This window comes from Natrix helvetica, assembly GCF_964273705.1.
Source record: "Natrix helvetica genome assembly, chromosome: 5".
In the NCBI taxonomy this organism is placed as follows: Eukaryota; Metazoa; Chordata; class Lepidosauria; order Squamata; family Natricidae; genus Natrix; species Natrix helvetica.
The window spans coordinates 36,097,868-36,118,575 of record NC_138551.1 but is presented as its reverse complement, the minus strand read 5'-3'; the positions used below and the strand labels follow the sequence as shown (position 1 = coordinate 36,118,575).

Here is a 20,708-nt window from a genome sequence, read left to right as displayed (position 1 = left end):
AGTCATGCCGGCCACATGACCACAGAGATGTCTTCGGACAGCGTTGGCTCTTCAGCTTTGAAATGGAGATGAGCACCACCCCCTAGAGTCACGAACGACTACCACATATGTGTGAAGGGAACCTTTACCTTTTAATCTATCTATGTTTGGTATTAGCTTTCAAGTGGTAAGTAGTTCAATACTTGAAGGATGGTAATCTATGGATTACTGTGACTTTTTATAAGATCTACTGAAAAAGCTGTTCCATGTGCTGTGCCTGTGCTGAGCTATGGCTAGCAAAAATAAACAGATGAACAAAAACAATAAACAAACCCATGCCCGGCGATATACAAGACCCATGGGAAACTGTTCCTTCAGATAAAACTAGTTGGAATGATACAGTCACATAAACTGACTTCATATTTTGCTTCTAATTTGGCAGTAACGGCAGCTCCACATGGAGTGCTTTATTATAACTCAGCCTGTAATAGAAATTCTTGCCATTCTCCAGTGAAGTGTTAAATTGAAGACATTTCCCAGTTTACAGTAAACACATTCATGCAAGATATGAAACCTTTATTAGTAGGCATTCTTAATAATCCCACTTAACATTGTTTTCCTACTGTCAACAATGTTTGTGCAGTATATAAGCAAAAATATACTTTGACATGATCACAGTATTAAAGAACGGTCAAACCACACCCTGATACTTGCAATGAATTCTTGAAGATAGAGCCACAGCTCAGCCTAATCAGCTTATTATTTTTCTTTATAAACTTTTGATTTCTAAGGTCCAGTGTTCTTGTTCAGATGATTGAGGATTAGTCCAGGGACTGTGAGCCACTCTCTCCCAATGCAGCCTTCTATACATAACAGTACATCCACTTTCACCCCAAATAGCAGCAGACAATACTATCCGAGTGAAACCATATGACAAAATACTGATAAACAAAACATTTCAGTAGTAGTAATATTACTGATGATTATTCATTAAATTCATATGCTCTCTGAATCCTAGCAACTATGTGTGGTCTATAATTGCTGAAAGATATAAAAACAAAGAACAATAAAAATAAAAGCACAAAAACAGCAGAGCGCAAAAGATCAACAGTGGCTAAGAAAACAAACTCAAGAGAAGAAAAGAAAGGAAGAAAGAAAGGATGTCAGTTTCCTTTCCAAATCATGGTTGAAAAGCCGGGTTTTTACGGCCCTTCAAAATACCTGTAGAATGGGAGACATTCAAATTTCAGGGGGAACCTGTTTCCAGAAGGCAGATGCTGCTAAAGAGAAGGTGTACTTTTGGGCTATAGCATTGTTTAATTGAAGAAATCCAATGTTGCCAGATCAAGCCAGCTGGACAGGTAGTATAAAAAATTGGAGATCCAAGAAGTCGCTAAACCTGTGCCATGTAGAGGTTTATAGCAGTGGTGGGATTCAAATTTTTTTACTACCAGTTCTGTGGGTGTGGCTTGGTGGGTGTGGCATGGCTTGGTGGGCATAGCTAGATGGGCGTGGCAGAGGAAGGATATTGTAAAATCTCCATTCCCTCCCCACTCCAAGGGAAGATTACTGCAAAATTCCCATTCCCTCCTAATCAGCTGGAACTCAGGAGGCAGAGAATAGTTGGGGGTGGGGCCAGTCAGAGGTGGTATTTACCAGTTCTCCAGAACTGGTCAGAACCTGCTGAGTACCACCTCTGGTTTATAGGTAGTAACTAGCATCTTGACTTGCATCTGAAGCAAACTGGCAACTGTGCAGCTTGCAAAACAGAGATGTTACATCAGCTTATTGAGACATGCCCATTACTGCTTCCACTGCTGCATTCTGCACCTGTTGGAACTTTTGGGTGGCTTTCAAAGGCAGCCCCATGTAGAATGCATTGGAATAGCAAAGTCATGAAGTATAAAATATTTTATATATGTTTACTTAAGAAATGTTCACAAAGAATATTGCATAATAGGCATATAATCCCTTTATACATTAAGGTACAGAAACAACAAGATACAAAAATCTACATAGTAGCAGAGACAAGCACTAGATGACTCATCAGCTCTTTATTCAACAGAGCTTTGGTTAGAAAAATGTAGAGGCTTCTGTTTACTGTTATCTGGAAGTCAGCCAAGAGGGCAAGACATATCTTAGAAAATAAAGAGCCCCTTTGCCAAGCAGGTTAAAAACAGAGGCCTTATATTTCCACAACATCTTGGTATCTTCAAGATTCTGACTCTAGTTTACTTTTTTTTGGCTAAAGTCCATTGCTACTTTTCCCTTTCTGTTATTTCAGATTGATCTCTCACTTAGCTCAGCTTCAATATTTATGGCCACCTTTCAACTTTTAGTCATTGTGATTACTAGAGAAAACTTTCTTCTGAAACACCCCCTACAATTCACAACCAAAATCTATGAGAACCATACCAGTCTTGGCTCTCCTTCATTATTTCATTAATCTCTTATTAGCATTTGGATTCCAACTATCTCCTTCAGCTTTCAAAGATATTGTTGAAAAGTAACCATCCCAATCAAGGGAAGGTCTTGAGAGGGGAATTACTTTGGATTCACCATATAAACACAAGATGGCAAGGTCTGACATTCCCCTCCCAATGCATTTGAGCCTTACTTGGTCTTTCCCATATAAGCTGCCAGTCCCGGGAGATTCCTATATTAAAGACAGAGAGCAATAAAGTAGCTAGTTTGAATTTACACGTGACTGGTTGTTTGAAGCTGGTTGTTTGAATCTACAGTTTTAGAATTCTAGCCTATTGTATTATAGGCAATACTAGATGGTCAAAAGAGTATAATCCAAACAGTAGCAACTGTAATACAATTTATTTATTCTTCTAGTAGAGAACTATTAACATTGAAATCTAAATAATGCAATTTTATTTTTCCCATAAGGTATAACAATATCAGTACCTACTAATAATCTTTGAGTATAGCAAGTAACAGAATTACAGTGATATCTATGAATTAATATTACTTTAATTAAGAAGAGAAAGCAACAAAAGCGGAATGGAGAAATCAGGAGTTAAAACATCAATGTACTTTAGTCTCAATCAGTAAAAACAAACTCAGATGAAAATTCAACACATAGATAGAGTCCATCAAAGATAGACTTGATTTTCAACAGAAGTCTACAGATGCCTCAGCAAAAATTGTTTAAAAAAACACTGTTCTTGATACAACTTTTAACAATGAAAAATAAATATGGGAGAAATAACCACCTTGGTTACAGATCATGGAGAATGCAGCAAAATATTTCTTGATGATAAACTACTGAGAAAAGTTATTATTAATGTTTATTGTAGTGTTTTAATCCACTGGAATGCCTTGGTTTATAAATGTTAATAACTTTTCCATAGCAATTTAACTACATTAAAAGATCCAGGTATAGGATTTGTAAATAAGTAAATAAATGTAATACAAATGCAAGGATTATCGAGAATCATATCATGCCATATTAATTCTCTTTCTCTATGTTTTTTTACTTCTGTTTTTATAGTATGGATTTATAAACACATGCCTAAAGTCTCTGGTGGTTGAAAAATATGGGGAAGAAATATGGGAAAATTTAAGGTAAGTTATCCCTAGAAAAATTATTCAGAAAGTTCAAATGTTAGAAATTGCTTAAAGCCATCATAATAAGGTGTATCAAATCCTTTGACAAAGTCTAACAGATTCATGGAGTTATACAATGTGGCTTGATAGATTATTCAGTAATTAATCTATTATTAATATGGCTGAACTGAGCTTTGATGGGTCCTTTGATAAAATTTTGAATGAAGTGGTCTCCTGAAGGGAAATGCTGAACTTTGTTACCTTTGAAGCACTAGATTGAACCAGTCATCCTGCTTCAATTCAGAATGGGCATGCGTTCGGGAAGTTACTTCCTGGTCCACTGGTCAAACCTTCTCTCACCGGATCGGTAAATTTCACCAACCAGTTCTCCCGAGCCGGTGCGAACCGGCAGAAACCCACCACTGCTTGACAGCAATGAGGGTCTCCCATTACTGTCTCTGCACCCTAAATGTCTTCTTCTCCTCTTGACCATTGTGCAAGGAGAATCTGTTCTCCCTCTGCCACCCAGAATGCAAGGCACATATTCCTCAACCCCATCTTATTTTAAACTACTTAAAAAAAAACCAGCACCATACCTTGGTTATGGGGATTTTCCTTTATCTCTTTGCAACCATTTAGTGATTGTTTGCATTTTTTTGAGGCCAGACATGATATGTCTACTGTATTTTAACCTTTACAACTTGTAACTGCTTGTAACATCCTTTACAAGCAGAAATAAGCTAAAGAGTGAAAATGGTAAGCTACAATCATCTAGGATACCCCCTGAACTTCTGAAGGCATTGCTTTTAGCTGCTGCAAAATGGCTAATTTTGAAATTTTCTTCTTTCTCTCTTCACCAATCTTTTTTTATATAAAGTTTTTTATTTATTTTTTATTTTCATAACAAATAATCACATGTATACTGTTACATAACCAACATTATTTTATATTATTAAATATTAATATCAATTCATCTTACCATCAACCCCAAAAATTATTATCAGCTCGTCTGCTCTCCATACACCATATTTGTACCCTGTCCATCACTTTATTTTCCCTCTCTCCTCCTTCTCCCTACCTCCTTTCTTACCTCTGTCATTCTTCTCTTCTCTACTTCCCCTTCCTCTCTTCTTATCCCCTTTCCACTCCTTCTTTCTCTCCTCCTCTTCCCCCCACCCTCTCTCCTTACTCTATTTTCTTCCCTTACCTCTCTTCTCTCTTCCACATTTTTCATCTCATTTACTTGGTGTATTTCAGCCTCTGAGGAAGCTCCATTTTATGTTGATGGTATTTATAATTTCGTATCAATAAACATCTTTAATTTTAACATCTTTTTTAAGCAATGAAGAAAAAATGTATACATATATAGCAATTATATTTTTAATCCCCCTCCCCCAACTTATTTTTGGCCGGAATGTGGATCTGATTACAATTCCCAGCTATTCTCATCATAATATTGTATAGTTATACATCATTACCCACCCCAAATTTTTAATCTGTCTTTATAATCTCATTATAAGTAAATTTCATGTTCCCCCTCCATTTTTCCATATCTTAACTTAGCTTACATTTAATTGTCTTTAAATAACAAACCTTGCTGCTCAATGTTCATTACAATTCTATTGATCTGCTACATAAAATAACAAGCAATGCATACTTCACTTTGTTCATCTTCTTAAGAATTCTATATGCATCCATGTTTCATATATTTCAACCTATATTTAATTGTCTTTCCATTATCATATTCAATCAATTAATAACTCAGTTTAATTATCATGTAAAGGTGTAAATCACATGCCTCAACTATATATTCTCCACATAACAATTTCTAAATATCAGATTTTTCCCTAACAAGTCTTTTGTTCCAAATCTCTATTTCTGTAACCTCCCTTTTCTTTGTTGGGACATGGCCACCCTTTTCAATTTTCCCCAAGCCACTGTCATGCCCAGTGAAATCTTTTGTCATTTTTTAATTTCCCTTTATTGGGACAACTCCCCCCTTTTCAATTTTTCCTATGCCACTGTCAAGCCCAGTGAAATTTTTTATTTGCTTATTATTTCTCACCATTTCTACCATTTCATTACCCTTCCCCTCTTCTTCCTTCATTTCCTGCTTCTCCTCAGATTCTGGTTTCTGTTTAAATGTAATTTTCTTCACCATTCTTAATTGGGCGATTTAATTGGGCTCTCATATTTGGTTTACCGTATCTCCACTATTGTATTTGATTACTCTAGTTTTGAGATATGGTGTTCTTATACCTCACAGTATATTTGTTGAGTGTTTAAATGAAATAATGAGGGAGCCCATGAGGGAACCCAGGCTCCAAGCTTGCTTTCCCACCCTCCTTGGCAATATTTACAACATTGCTTTTTTGTTTTGTTTTGTTTTCTCAATGCACATTTGCAGTTCTAGACTAAAGTAGAAATTTATTTTGAAGCAATAAGTCCAATTTTGTAGTTTCAAATAAAGCATGTGAAGGATTCACTGCTTTTCTGCTGCTTTGGGGAATTTTTACAGACAATTACAGTGGTGCAATTTCAGTTCCATATGTGAAGAACCCTGAGAAGATGATTATGTTCAGGTAGTCTTCCTTTGACAACTGGCTCAACAACCATTTAAAGTTACAACAGTGCTGGACTAGTGGTATTTACAACTGGTCCCCAAAATACTAGCCATCCCAGCAGCCCTGTAGTCACTTGAAAGCACAATCTGGGTCCTTGGCAACCAGCCTGCACTTAGTCACATGGTTGTCAATGGGGAAACCAGCAGAGAAAGTTGTGAGTTGCTCCAGTAAGTTACTCACACACAATCCCGCTCAGCAACAGCCACAACTGTTCTCATGCCATGCTTCACACCATATGTTACCTGATTGTAAATCATCTGAGCTCACTTAATGACCCACGATGCTTGCTTAACAATGACAAACAGAAGTGCTGGGATTGCTGTTGCTAAGTGCAGTCACTTGATGTTGCATGTTACGATCAGATTGCTTAGCAATGGAAATTTTGGCCCCCAATTATCAGCATTAACCAAGGACTACCTCTAGTGGAATAGACTTTCTGACAATCGCATGAAATGCCTGCTAATGAGATTGATCACTTCAATAAACTCTGTATAATGAATATAACTAGCCTTAACTATCTCTCTCTTGTTTTGTTGAATTGACGCTTCCGTGTTGGACTTCCCAACAGGGAGTTCAGCTTAGCTTTCAGAATTCTAAATGTGAGCATTGGCCCAAAGTTTTATTGTTCGTCAAAGAGGGGTGAGGTGGGAAGCCTACAAATGCCACTTTCTCTGTACCAGACCTTTTCTCTCCAGTTTGCCAATTTTTATTCTGTTACAATGGGGTTTTTTCTTTTTTTAAAAAAACCCTCTCTTGTCTACTTGTTGAACAATGCTTCTACGGAAACATTCCTCTGACTGATACTACAGTTATATTCCACAGACTGATAAAAATATACTGAATAGTAGATTCTGAAGAAAACATATTCTATCATTATGCAATGAATGGGTCATCAACAATTAGGTTATGATGTCATTATTTTGATGATTTCATAAATAGTATTAATATAATACTGTATATTAGTGTATATTGCCTATATTTAAGATAATGCTGTATATAACACTGAATATTATCTATGTTGTTACTTAGTACTTAGCACTTGCAATATGAAATCAATATTGTTTTGTCTTTTTTCTATAGAATCCAAACTGGAGTTCAGGATACTTTCTTTACTTTTGAAGTTTATAAAGATGAGATCACAATGCAACTAATTGACAAGGCATGCCAAATGTTAGGTATGCATCATTTTGAATTAATGCCATCAAGGCATTATTGATCATCAACATCATCTTCATCATCATCACCACCGCCACCACTAACACCACTATCATCTTGTGGAAGTATTTTTTTAATGTGCCTTCCCATTTACCCTATTGTATCCCTTGACCATTGTTACAAGCCAGAACTATTAGGAATAGGACCCAATTACATGTTCCTGAAATGCTGTCATTTTTCTCTCACATTACAAAGCAATGTGTATTCAATGCAGGCAAATTGAGGCAGAAAAGAAGCTTCCTCTGATTTCAGATATGGAGAAATTGTGACAAACAACTGAACAAATGCACATAGATTGAAAGGAAAATCTCTCCCTCCCCTCTCTCTGTGTGGCCTGTAGGGTATGTGTTTTTTGTGCATATGACATATACACTTGGCATAATGTGCTTCCTGTGTTTTCAGTGTCTGGAGATCAGAAAAAGTAAATTATGGGTGTGCATCAAACTGCTTCTGAAGAATTGGGGGACAATAATGGTGGTGATGTGGAAGTGTTCTGAATTAGCTGCTTTCTAATCTTGAAACATGAACATGTAATATTGCAACATGTATTTATTTTCCTAGATGTTTCCCCAGATATGGTTCTGAAACAATTTGGAGAATATTTCTTCGAATTCTGTAAACAGTCAGGTTATGACCATATGCTGAGAACGCTGGGAGGAAATCTGTATGAATTTATAGAAAACCTGGATGCATTACACAGTTACCTCAGTCTGTCTTACCAGGCAAGTGGAAATGAATTCTATAAGAGTAGCAGAGAAATCTGATTCTTCATTATGAATTCACTCATTGTCTCAATAATAAGATAGGAAAATTATGATGTGTGTGTGTGGATGTGTGTGTGGATGGATGGATGGATATATAGGTGTCTGTGTGTATATACATAAATGTATTTTATGAATTATGATGCTTTACTTGGTTGATAAAATCAGATTCCCATTTTAAATACCGTAGGCATGTTTTTATTGAATCAAATTGTTTCTGTCAGACAACTGGCAATAATATATATATATTTATTATTGTGACCTTACTATCATCGGAATCGAGGCACTTCTGTTGTAATCCTAAGAAAGATTTGTCTTTGGAGATTCTATCTGGATTTGGAAAACATCAGTGGGATACTACAGTCTCCCTCACTTTCCATTAAATGCCAGGTTCAGATGGTAGATTTTTCCTAAGAGTGCAACAGACAGGAAAGCATTAAATTTCCACAATGCATAAAGACTTTATAGGTGATGATATTTATCAAAAGTATGACAAGTAGCAAGTTGTTCAACAGAAAGAATAGAAAGACTTAGTTGTAGAATCCTTGCTTGCACTTCTACCATTTTGACTCACAATTAAAAAAATAATAATTGTAGTATGCAGTGAGAAAGAGAGCCTCTAGAAGTTGGTGTGTGATACTTGATTAGATGAAAATTAATCTGATATATTATAAAGACGATGGAAATGTAGAAAGATGTTGTAATGTTTTCATACTGCTATAAGTATCAGGGAGCAGATTTCTGATGCCTCAAAATGAGTAACAATTGCAACATGTCTTTTACTATGATATCAGTTATTAAAATATGCATGTGGGCCATGGAGGAATGGTTGATGAATTGGCAAAACTTGCTAAGATGAACAAATTGACTGCTTTTATGATAAAAAGGACAATGTCTATATTTTATAGTGTTTGGAAACCCCTTACAGACATTTTGTGTACTGTAAAAATGAAAAACAAACAAAACTTGATTTATGGTTTTGATCATTAGACGCGATATATTATAGAAAGAAGAGAGTCATGATGTAACTTTAAAGAGAGAGGTTAAAATAGAATTGTACTTATAATTTCTCTGAAGAATATCAGAAGCCACTTCTTTATATCTTTATACCTTTCTCTGCAGCAAGTCTAATATTATTCTTTTTGAGTATTTTTCAGGAGATGAACGCTCCTTCCTTTAGGGTAGAAAAGACTGAAGATGGGTCAATGTATTTACATTATTATTCAGACAGAAGAGGCTTATGCCACATAGTTCCAGGTAAGTGGTTATATGCGCATGTGTTTAATATGGGCTTTGAAATGTAGATCGTCAGATCTGTTTAACATAAGATGATGATGGTGGCATTAAGCATCCTCATGCTCTATTGAACAATTCTCTCCTTTGAGAAGTTTGTATGGAAACAACATGACACTAGATAAAACATTTACTGCTGGTAATCTATAGCAGATTTTATTTTATTGTATTTTCAATACAATGTATTTTCAATTTTTTATTTCCTTAGAATTTTATTCTATAATGTTTGCCCTGGAAAAATGTTGAAGGGCAGGTGAAGATGACAACAACAACAGCCAAATAATTAATGAATTAATGAATATTTTTTAAAATATTACATTTCCCCCCATTTTTCTGAGTTCACAATTTCCACTCCAATTTTATTCAACTACCACCAGTCTGAGGGATAGAGGTGGAATCAAAGTAACCTAATGAGCACCAGAGCTGTATGAGATTTCAACCAATAAAACTTATATTTGTTTGGAGGAGGAGCCAACGTCGCGATGACACAATGTGCAGTCTTGATACTCCGAGACCGCCGTTGACACTTTTGCCGCTGGCGGTCCAGTTGGACCTAAACGATCCCATAGAGATGGTAACCAGGAAGATAAAGCCTTGCTGGTCTCAGGGACATCGCAAAGTCCCTGATTGACCCAAGGGAAGCTCTTCAAGACGGCGGTAAACAGGCAGCCACAGGCTGATAAAGTCGGGATGGCTCCGGAAGGAAGGAAGTGAAAAGAGAAAGTGAGTCCATTTGGTGAGATTTTTTTTTATTTTGGGAAAGACTGCCCAAAGAAACTTTTTTTAAAAAGCCAAACTAGATCCTTAAGCAAAGAATTAAGCTGTGAAATTAATTTATACTGGATTGCTTTGGAAAGCTTTTTTTTTTTTCTTTGTAACTATATTTTGTGGATTGAAGTGCTCGCAACGTTTTTCGTTTCTTCTCTTAAATTGAATGGATCAATTTTTTTCTTCTGCTCTTTGTTACTTTATTTTTTGACTTCTGGACTAAAACCTTCCTTTTTATTTTAACAATTCTTCCTATTACTTGTTATTACATTTTATTAAAGAACTTTGTTCCCTATAAGCCAGAGATAAATATTAGTGAAAGTGAAAAGTAGCAACACTGCCACTCGGAAGTCAGAGGCTGGAGTTCTTGAAACAAAGTATCTCTTATATTTTCTCTTTGATCTTACTGACTTTGTAGCTGAAGGGTTTGCAATTTGTTTACACAAACTGATAAAGAGCCAAGGGCACAAATTGTTTTTGCAGGTGCTTTTGAGAACTATTTTGGCAGGAGAGAGAAAGGGGGGAAAACAGAACCCTTCTCTTTTGAAGAGCACAAAAGAACTTGTGCTTAAGTCAACCTAAAATTAAAAAATAAAAGAGGCCTGGAAGGCTAGAATGGCAGTAGCTATTAGTTTTTTTTCATTTCCTTCTTCTTTTTTGGAAACATGGATCAATATTCAGATGAGGAAACCTTAAAATTTCAAAATATTTTGGCTGGAATTCAAAATTTATGGGAGAATTGAGAAGAAGTTGGAAAAACTAGTATTCCTCACAGCAAAAGATGAAGGGGTTGGAGCCCCAAAAATTAAAGGGGAGAATGAAGACATAGAAGATAAAGACAAGATAACAGATGAATTTATTAATGGAGCAAATATGGGTGAAAGTGGAACGAAGGGAACATGGAAGAGGGATTTCGACGAGCTGGAGCTCTACCCCAGATTTCAAGATACAGAAGAAGAAAAAAGGGTAATGATGATGGATTTAAGAAAATAAACTCTTTCAGAAACACGATTGACAACCAAAGACAAGCTAACTTTAATAATAACTGGAGGGCAATGAGATTACCTGAGAGATCTTTCAAGCAACAAAGTGCGGAGAGAAATCTATAGAAACCTTATAAAGGAGATAAAAAGAAGACTGAAACCACAATTGGCAAGAGAGATAAGACTGTTTTGTTACTGGAAAGATACAGGTTGACAATGAAAGTTGATAATAAAAAATTAGTTAATTTTGGTTGAGCAATAAGTAGGAATTTAGTAATTCTTAGATTGTTTTAGATTGTTATTAAATGTTTATTCCTCAACAATTAAATAACTATAATTAACAATAATGGAATGATAATGGATACAACTTATATATATGTTGTATTTGTATTGATAAATAAATAAATAATAGGCATACCAGGGGTTGTAACACAAATACATACATACATATATATAGTGAAGATACTTCCAATTCTACGCGGGAGAAAACCCGGACAACCAAAGACGTACATACAAACACCCGCAAAAACCTCAGAAAACACACACACACACACACACACACACATGTATGTATGTATGTATGTATGTATGTATGTATGTATGTATGTATGTATTGGCAAACTAGTAAAAGAAATCTGGATATAAATTGCAAACTGCGACCTGGGAAAAAGGCCTATACATTTTATTAACAAACTTCTATTTAGGTTTTGTCATAAAGGTATAATGTTTTTTGGGTTTGAGGTGAGGAGTTTGGATATAAATAGTAAATGACTTTTAGCTCATTATAATAACAACAAGGAACTGTCAATGGATATTGTTTAATATTATATACATGCTCTGGTATTGGTAAAAGCAACTTGGATATAAATTCTAAACAGCGAATGGGGGGGAGGGGAAAAAGGCTTAGAAACTTTATTAATTGACTTTTACTCAGAATATGTCATAAAAGTGTAATTTATTGGAGGATTTTTGAAATAGATAACAAATGCCATTATGTGGTTGTGTTTTAAGTATGAATAATTTGAGACAAAATAACGTTCAAATAATTGCAGTCAAATGAGAATTGTGGTACATTGATAGTAAGATATACAAAGATTTTTGATTTAAAGTGTATAATCTAATATGAACTACAAGTAATGACTGTGAAAGAAATGCACGAAAGTTATCTGTAACCAATCGACACACTTTCTACAAGACGTAATGAAGGATGATTCTTTTTTTGTGTTTTTGTTTAATTAAAATAAAAAAAATCTTAAAAAAACAACTTATATTTGTTTGAAATAAAATTAAGGCTCTTTATTAAGGCTCTTTATTAAGGCTGACAATTGAGATTGTAGTTAATACAATAATAATACAATAGTAGAGTTGGAAGGGACCTTGGAGGTCTTCTAGTCCAACCCCCTGCCTAGGCAGGAAACCCTATTTGTTGTTGACAGACTTACTATATAAGAAAACAAACATTGCTTGAGTGCTTGAGTAGATATGCTAAAGATAATATTACATAAACATGTGTAAAATTACCTGGATTTGTCTTTCTCTTTGGATTTAGGAATCATTGGTGCAGCAGCTTTGGACTTTTTCAATACTGAAATTTCAATGGAAATTGTCAATCAGACAGAAGAAGAAGAAAGAACAGGAAAAAAAGAACACATTGTATTTCTTGTAATGCAAAAACCTGTATTTTCCTACAAAAGAAGAAACAAGTTCTCTTCCTCACATTACCTTCCAAATTCTGGGTCTCAGGCAGAAAAAAGACTGAATAAAGAGGTACTATAAGGCCCTTTTTCCCCTGAGTGGTATGATAGCCTAGTGGTGAAGACATTTGCTTCCCACTCTTAAGATTGAGAGTTCAATCCTGGCTAACAGGAGATCTTTTTCAGGAAAGTTCAGAGAATGAATATGATATGCACATAAGTTTTAGGAAAGACATCTGACCTCAGCTCTATTCCAGTCACCTTGAGTCTAATGAATAGGGTCATAAAAATAATGCTTTTTTTGTGCAGAAATATCGACGTATGAGTGTATATGCATATATTTTTAGGAATATACAAAAGCATCAATTTATACATACCAACCCTGAAAAATGTATTTGTAATTGCGATGACATTTGGACAGGAACAGGGGTATCTGCAGGATATGGTACAGAGCTGAATGATCAAATATGCATGCTTACAAATCTGAAGGTATACATGGTTAAGTACATTCAAAAGCGCTTCACTTTTTTGAAATAATGAGGCATATTTGTACTTATTTCAAGTAGTTACAAATATGAAGTATGACATTTTAAATTGTAATTGTGTTTCACAATTGCATTTATTCTTTTCTTAGGAAATAGTCAATTTCTTAGTTTAAAAATGTGTTAAAAAGTTTTGTAATTGCTTTTGATGAATCCAACAGGAACTTGATAGAACCACGAATAAGATCAGAGATAAAACAAGTGCCAAAAGGAGCCACTGGGAAACTATCAGAGGAATTGTGACAATAGGAAAAGGTAAATGGGTTGGCTATAATGTCATTTGTTTTTGTTTTTTAATAAAAAACGTAAAGGTTACCCTGTCATTCATGTCCAACTCTAGGAAGCTGGTTTCTTGGCCGAGGGAGCCAGTGTTATCCAAAGACAATTTCCATAGTCAAGTGACAGCATGACTGTATGCCAAAGGTGTATGGAATGCTGTTACCTTCCCATCAAAGTGGTACCTATTAATCTACATGCATTTGCTTGCTTTCCACCTGCTGGTTAATACCCTTGAACCCAGGATGTCAGCTTCCCAGCTGACGAGCTCAGTATCTTTAACCACTGAACCATCACACCCCTCTAGTTTTTTTTAATAGTTTCCATTTAAAAATTAAATTGAAAACATTTTACAGGGAAATCCATCACTGATCCTGAATTCTGATTATATAATCAATCAATTTTATTTTTAAAATGTGAATTGTTGGTAGTACAAGCCCAGCAGGGCAGGGAATGAGATGTTTAAAGAATAAGTGACATGATTGCTGATGTTCAAAGAAGTAAAGGGATGTACTGTATGTTCATTTTTACAGGCTCTTAGTCTTCCATTTCATCCAAATTATGTATGTTTTAATGATCCAATTCGAACCTAATGTTAGAATAAATAGTTATTTCAGCATTTCAGTGCTTGAAACTGTACCATATTTATATACATAAAAAGCCCTCCCCATTGACAGACCTGATTTTTTGAAAGACAGGAGTGACTAGAAGAAATGAATATATGTATATATGTATTTGGGCATACCAGGGGTTGTAACACAAATAAATACATACATACATACATACATACATACATACATACATACATACATACATACATATTTGTGTTACAACCCTGGTGTGCCCAAATATGGGAGGGAACTCACTACTCCCCCTTTCTGTCTATCGGCTCACTACAGAACACCATCCAGGCAGAAAACTCCCTTTTTGGGAGAGGGGGCGGTTTAGAAATGCGAAGAATAAAACCATATTTTTTATGTTGCCTTTTTATATTTGTGTTGTATTTGTGCTGATAAATAAATAAAGGGAGACTAGTATAGATCTATTTTAAGCTATTTAGCTCTCATCAGCTATCCATACCCTTACTGGGTTTCGAACCTGGGCTGTATTACATATTAGGCAGATGTATTAGCCACTAAGCCATAGGCTCTCCTCCTTATCAGCTGAGCCAGGGAAATAGGTATGTATTTGTGTTACAACCCCTGGTATATATACATACACACAGACACACACACAAGCACTAGGCTGCTGCTGATTCTGTCAGCGACTTTAAATGACAATGAAAATCTCTCTTTTTCATATTACAGGTCGACTTCTTAAAGAATTTGATCCTGTCTATCCTAGAACTCTCTGGATTGACCCAAAGACATTTTGCATTGGGCTTCCCTTCCATATTGTTTTTGATGAACATGTAAGGAAATCAACATTGGATTGTTTTGAAGTGCATGTATGTCTTTCCATAAATAAGTGGGATTTTCTCCCAAATAAATGAATAATTGACACAGATTTGGGGACCATATAACCCCAGAAGAAGGTACAACTGTATTAATGTATCATGGATGCTACATTTGCGCTCCTTCATGCCTGAAAATACTTCTGAAGATTTAACCTAAAGTCTTTCTTTCTTTCTTTCTTTCTTTCTTTCTTTCTTTCTTTCTTTCTTTCTTTCTTTCTTTCTTTTATCCATCCATCTATCATTGATCCATCATCTATCTATATTATTTATTACTGAAAACTAAAAACTTGTTTACAAGAGTATTTATTCTGGGATAATAATCCCTATACGTTCATCCCATTTCTATTTGTGTTGCCAAATTATCCACTAGAGTGTATACATACATACATACATGCATACATGCATACATACATACATACATACGTCTAGTTTACATTTTACCACACTAATGCAACTTAATAGTTATGCATCACATGGTGATGTGGTCTTGCAGAATGCAAGATAAAGGATGGAGAAAGGTTAAGAAAACACTTACAGAATGAAGGAAAGATTAATAAAACAGTTGTAGAGCTATTTTCATTACAAGAATATATGTGTAAGTAGGTTGGATCCCTTAAATTCAAAGTAGGCAGACTTTATTTCACACAGTAATAAACCAAGCAGCAGATTCAAAACAGGGAGAACAGATTCAAACAGAATCTGATATCACAATAAAGAAAATATGTTTATCTACACAAATTATCTATAGCACACAATATCCTAAAACAGCAATGATAATTTTTTTAAATATATGCACAGAAGGGCCTTAGGCATGCATAACAAAGTAGTATGACATCAATATATTACATGCATCCGGACATCTTCAAATGAAAGAATCTGTCATGTATTTGCTTGATGATGCTTGATGCAAGCACATATGTTGCATCATTACTGTGATGATGTCATGATGAACCTGTTATTTGCTTCATGCTTGCCTACCCTTCAGTTGACTATGGAAGAAGCCCTGCGCAAACATCTTTAGTTCTGCCTGCTGCTAGGCAACATGCATATAGAGCAGTTAATTAGGTCTGCCCACTGGCTCATCCCTTCTGTAGGAATTCAAGGAAGAAATGAGTCCTTTGGTTGTAGATGGATTGGATGTAATGATGAAGATGGCAATGATAACACTGATAATACAATCCAGCAGTTTTGGACAATTTATCCAAAATTTATTAGTAACAATTATAGAAAGCTACATGTAAAGTTTATAAAATGAAATTCTATTGACAGTGCAATGAAAATAGGGAAAGTATAAGCAAGAATCCTGTTTTCTTTTCTTTTTAAAGCTCAGAGTGAAACAAGCTGGGGTTAGCATTCAAAAGATTGTACCTGGCCTTCAAATATTGGGCATTCGTCTCAATCAGTACTTCACTATTGTACGCCCTGAAGTGAAATTTACCATCTCCAGTGTTCAGAGATTTATCAACAGCCAATTTGTTTTCCGGACCAAGAGAGAAATGATGCCGGACTCTTGGAAGCAGCGTCCTATGTTAGAACTAAGAGGTAGTTTTCCCATTTCTCGATAGCTATTAGGCAATAACACGTTGAAGAGATAACTGTGTCATGGGAAAAAACACAATTTCTCTCTAAAGTTACACTTCTGTTTCCATAGGCTGAGTTGCTTTATTACAAATGGTAGAGGCTTCTCCATAAAATATAAAATCTCTGAACACAAACATTTTATATTATGGAGAATCTGGCTTCCTTCCTGATCCTTTTTCCATAGGCAAACTCTGACTGGATTTTCTGATAAGAATATAGATCAATGGCACACATTATGTTGATGCATGGCTGCCACTAGCAAGTATGCAAATTGCACATGCAGAAAATAATCATGTCCCAGGGGTGACAAATTGTGAAAGTGGTAGTAGCCTGGTGCCCCATTGCAGAGTGGGAAAATGCCCATCCAATGAGTATTCTGTGCATTTGCACATGCATTATAGAAAAAAAGTGAGAATGAAGTGCCAGGAAGCCAGAGCTGCCATGTGACTTGGTCTTTTGATGGAAAAAAGCTTTTTGCACAAAGGCACCTTACATATCAGTGGCAATTTGGTGTCTCTGCCTAAATTGGGAGGCTGTTGGAAAGAATATTATGGTCATTATATGACAGTGTTGCCTTGGCCTTTGATTGCCTTCCCAGTAGATGGGTTGTGGTTGTTTTGGGTTCTGGGTGGGTCATATTGGGAAGAATTTAATATATTCAATATTTAATGCCTGCCCATCATTATTCATTTGTTTGAACCAGGGCAGATGATCTGGATGGAGTCTGTTCAGTGCATGCTGTACCTTTGTTCCCCTCTGCTGCGTACATTGCATGAGTTGGAGGAAAGACACATGCACATTTCTGACATAGCTCCCCATGATGTCACTAGAGATTTGATCTTGCTCAACCAACAGCGGTTGGCCGAGATGGAGCTCTCCAATCAACTGGAGAGGAAAAAAGAGGAGCTGCGGATCCTGTCTAAACACCTGGAGGAAGAAAGGAAGAAAACAGAAGCCCTCCTGTATGCCATGCTGCCTAAACATGTTGCCAACCAGCTCAAAGAGGGGAAACGAGTTGAGGCAGGTGAATGCAATGAGATAGAGACAAGTTTAGATGCGTTCAAGACTGTGATAAGTAATTACTATGGTATCTGTTGCTTGGAATCAGTGGTTGACATTTAAGGACAATTTACAGCCAGAGCAGAAATGCTTTCATTTTCAAAATGTATGGGCCTTGAGCAGTGGTGGGTTGCCCCTGGTTCGGCTTGGTTTGGCCAAACCAGTAGTAGCGGTGGCGAGAGGCCCCGCCTACCCGCCTGGACGCTTCTGTGCATGCGCAGAAGCGTTGCACATGCGAGGGAGTGCACACAAACTGGTAGTAAAAATATTGGCAACCCACCTCTGGCCTTGAATAAAGCTATCTTAAGTCCTCTCCCTCCTCCCAAAATACACTGCTATCAAAGAAATTTGATATATTGATTCCATCTCACTATTGATTTATTTTTTCCTTCCAGTAATTTTTGTTTCAAAATCCTATGGCCTTCACTCTAAGAATGCTACTTTCTGTCACTTCGAACTTCACACAGTGGGAGTTAAAAGCCTTGCTTAACATTTCCAGCAAACTACAATTGATGTAATATATTTAAGCTTTCTTACAGAATGCATATCTTTTTTTGTAAAGCTGGTATTTTTTTATGTTGAATCTACTGGAGCATTAGTTACAAAAGAGCTTAATATAACACAGTACTTTGAAATCCCCCCCCCCCCCAAATATCTTTATGAATTTTATCACTTGCCCATTTTGTTGGCTGATTCTATTTTCAATGTAATAAAGAAGCTGGATTAATATATTTAGAAATTTTTTTTACAATTAATATTTTATAAATATATACTAAAATACTAAGTATATTAATACATTTATATAGTCGATAAGTTTTGTAATCAATTTAATTATGAAACTAGACATGATTTCTAAAACTCCCCTCTCTTTTTCCTCTTTAACTATAGGAGAATTCAAAGAATGTACTATATTATTCAGTGATGTTGTGACTTTTACCAACATTTGTGCCCAGTGTGAGCCTATTCAGATAGTGCTCATGTTAAATGCAATGTATCTACGATTTGACAGGTTAACCACAGTGCATGATGTCTACAAGGTATTTTCAATTGATAACCGGAAAGTGATATTGTGGGGTGAAAGAATAGAGATGTCAAAAATAGCTCGTTTGTAACTCTAATCTGATTTATCAGAAGATCATCAGAGTTCTGAATTTGCTTACAGGTTCCCAACAATCTCTGAAAACTAAAGCATAAAGTGTCTGCACAAGTAAACAAATTAGACAGACCCCTGTCAGTGTTGGTGAGAACTTCTTGTTGATAGTTCCTTGATTAGGATGTTATTTAGGATGCTTGATTGTTTGTATACTAATAAAATAAATAAGAGACAAACCACATTTATACACCATTCAAAAGGAACAATAAAAAAAACTAGTAAACATTCCTCTCTGGCAACCAACAGCTAGATAATCAGGGATTAACACCAGACAAGCAACCAAGTTCAGAGAGTACCAAGGACTCCCAACATTTGTTAACATACTTAATTTTTCAGTAAAACACTAATGCACAGTGAGATAATTCATATTTAAAATGTGAAAATTCCATGCTGATAAAATATCATATTTAAAAAATGTAAGAGAACAAATAAAGTCTATGTCTCCTTTTGCAATGCCAGGAAGTTTCATCTTGCTACATGAAACCTCACTTGCAAATTGCGAGAGAACCTCTACAGCAATCTTTTTCTTTCCATTTGTAGAAAGAGAAACTCTGAGAAGTTCCATCTTCAATCTGGCTGTAAACAATATATTTCATGAAACTCAACATGGTCTTTTGAAATAAAAAAAAATGCTGTCTGTTCATTTGTTTCGTTTAGGTTGAAACCATAGGAGATGCCTACATGGTTGTAGGGGGTGTCCCTGTCCCTGTATCAACCCACGCTGAACGGGTTGCCAACTTTGCCCTTGGAATGATCATAGCAGCCAAAGACATTAAAAACCCTGTTTCTGAAAATCCTATTCAAGTGAGTAGAAAATAGAAGTACAAAAAGACATGATTTTTGTTTAAATTAAGACAGCATCAACAGAGAGATAGCATTAAAATCATGAGAAGTGATAGTATCACTTTGTATAGCATTAGTGAGGCCATCCCTGGACTACTGTGCCCAGTTCTGGTCACCATGATATAGAAAAAAAGAGCTGAGACCCTAGAAAGATTACAGGGAAGAGCAATAAAAATAATAAAGGGTTTGGAGGTTAACCATATGATGAACAATTGAGGTAATTAGGTAGATCTAACCTATTGAAGAGAAGGATTGGGGTAACATTATAGCTGCCTTTGGGAACTTGTGAGGCTGTTGATGGTGGTAGGGAGAATCAATTTATTCTCCAAAGTACCTGAGGGCAGGATGAAAAGTAATGGGTTGAAGCTTGTTAAAGAGAGTTCCAACCTATATCTAAAGAGAAATTTCCTGACAGTGAGAACAATTAATCAATGGAATAGATTGCCTCCTAGAGTTGTGGGTGCTCCATTGCTGGAGATTTTCAAGAATAGACTGGACAGCCATTTGAGCAGGATGTTATAAGGTCTCTTGCCTTGAGTAGGGGTTGTATTAGAAGATGTCCAAGGTCACTTCCAGCCCTATGATTCTGTGATTTTTTTAAAAAAAGAGAAAATAGATTCAGCATAAGTTGTTTGTTTGTTTGTGTTTTTTGTTTAATTATTATTTTGAACTCTTGTTCAGATTAGGGTTGGGATCCACACAGGATCTGTCCTTGCAGGGGTTGTTGGAGAAAAAATGCCACGTTACTGTTTGTTTGGAGATACAGTGAATATAGCATCCCGGATGGAGAGTCATGGAGTGCCAAACAAAATCCACCTCAGTGGCAGTGTTTATCAGTGAGTAATGTTATTGTTCTTAAACCATTGTTTTATGGACTGGATTGGATTGGGGAAAATGGTTTTACAGTTATATAGTTTGGATTAGGG

General features: G+C 35.8%; 1 protein-coding gene across 1 annotated transcript in view; it reads left to right on the top strand.

Annotated features, from left to right (window-relative positions):
• Positions 1 to 20,708, top strand: part of LOC309393873 (guanylate cyclase soluble subunit beta-2-like) — a 29,486-nt gene that overhangs the window by 3,061 nt on the left and 5,717 nt on the right. Inside the window, exons 2-13 of the mRNA XM_081956405.1 lie at positions 3,479 to 3,552; positions 7,239 to 7,333; positions 7,935 to 8,095; positions 9,292 to 9,391; positions 12,728 to 12,945; positions 13,576 to 13,669; positions 14,998 to 15,101; positions 16,472 to 16,688; positions 17,431 to 17,751; positions 18,675 to 18,823; positions 19,597 to 19,743; positions 20,464 to 20,618. Coding sequence (XP_081812531.1) covers positions 3,479 to 3,552; positions 7,239 to 7,333; positions 7,935 to 8,095; positions 9,292 to 9,391; positions 12,728 to 12,945; positions 13,576 to 13,669; positions 14,998 to 15,101; positions 16,472 to 16,688; positions 17,431 to 17,751; positions 18,675 to 18,823; positions 19,597 to 19,743; positions 20,464 to 20,618 — 1,835 coding nt within the window. The remainder of the gene's footprint in view (positions 1 to 3,478; positions 3,553 to 7,238; positions 7,334 to 7,934; positions 8,096 to 9,291; positions 9,392 to 12,727; positions 12,946 to 13,575; positions 13,670 to 14,997; positions 15,102 to 16,471; positions 16,689 to 17,430; positions 17,752 to 18,674; positions 18,824 to 19,596; positions 19,744 to 20,463; positions 20,619 to 20,708) is intronic.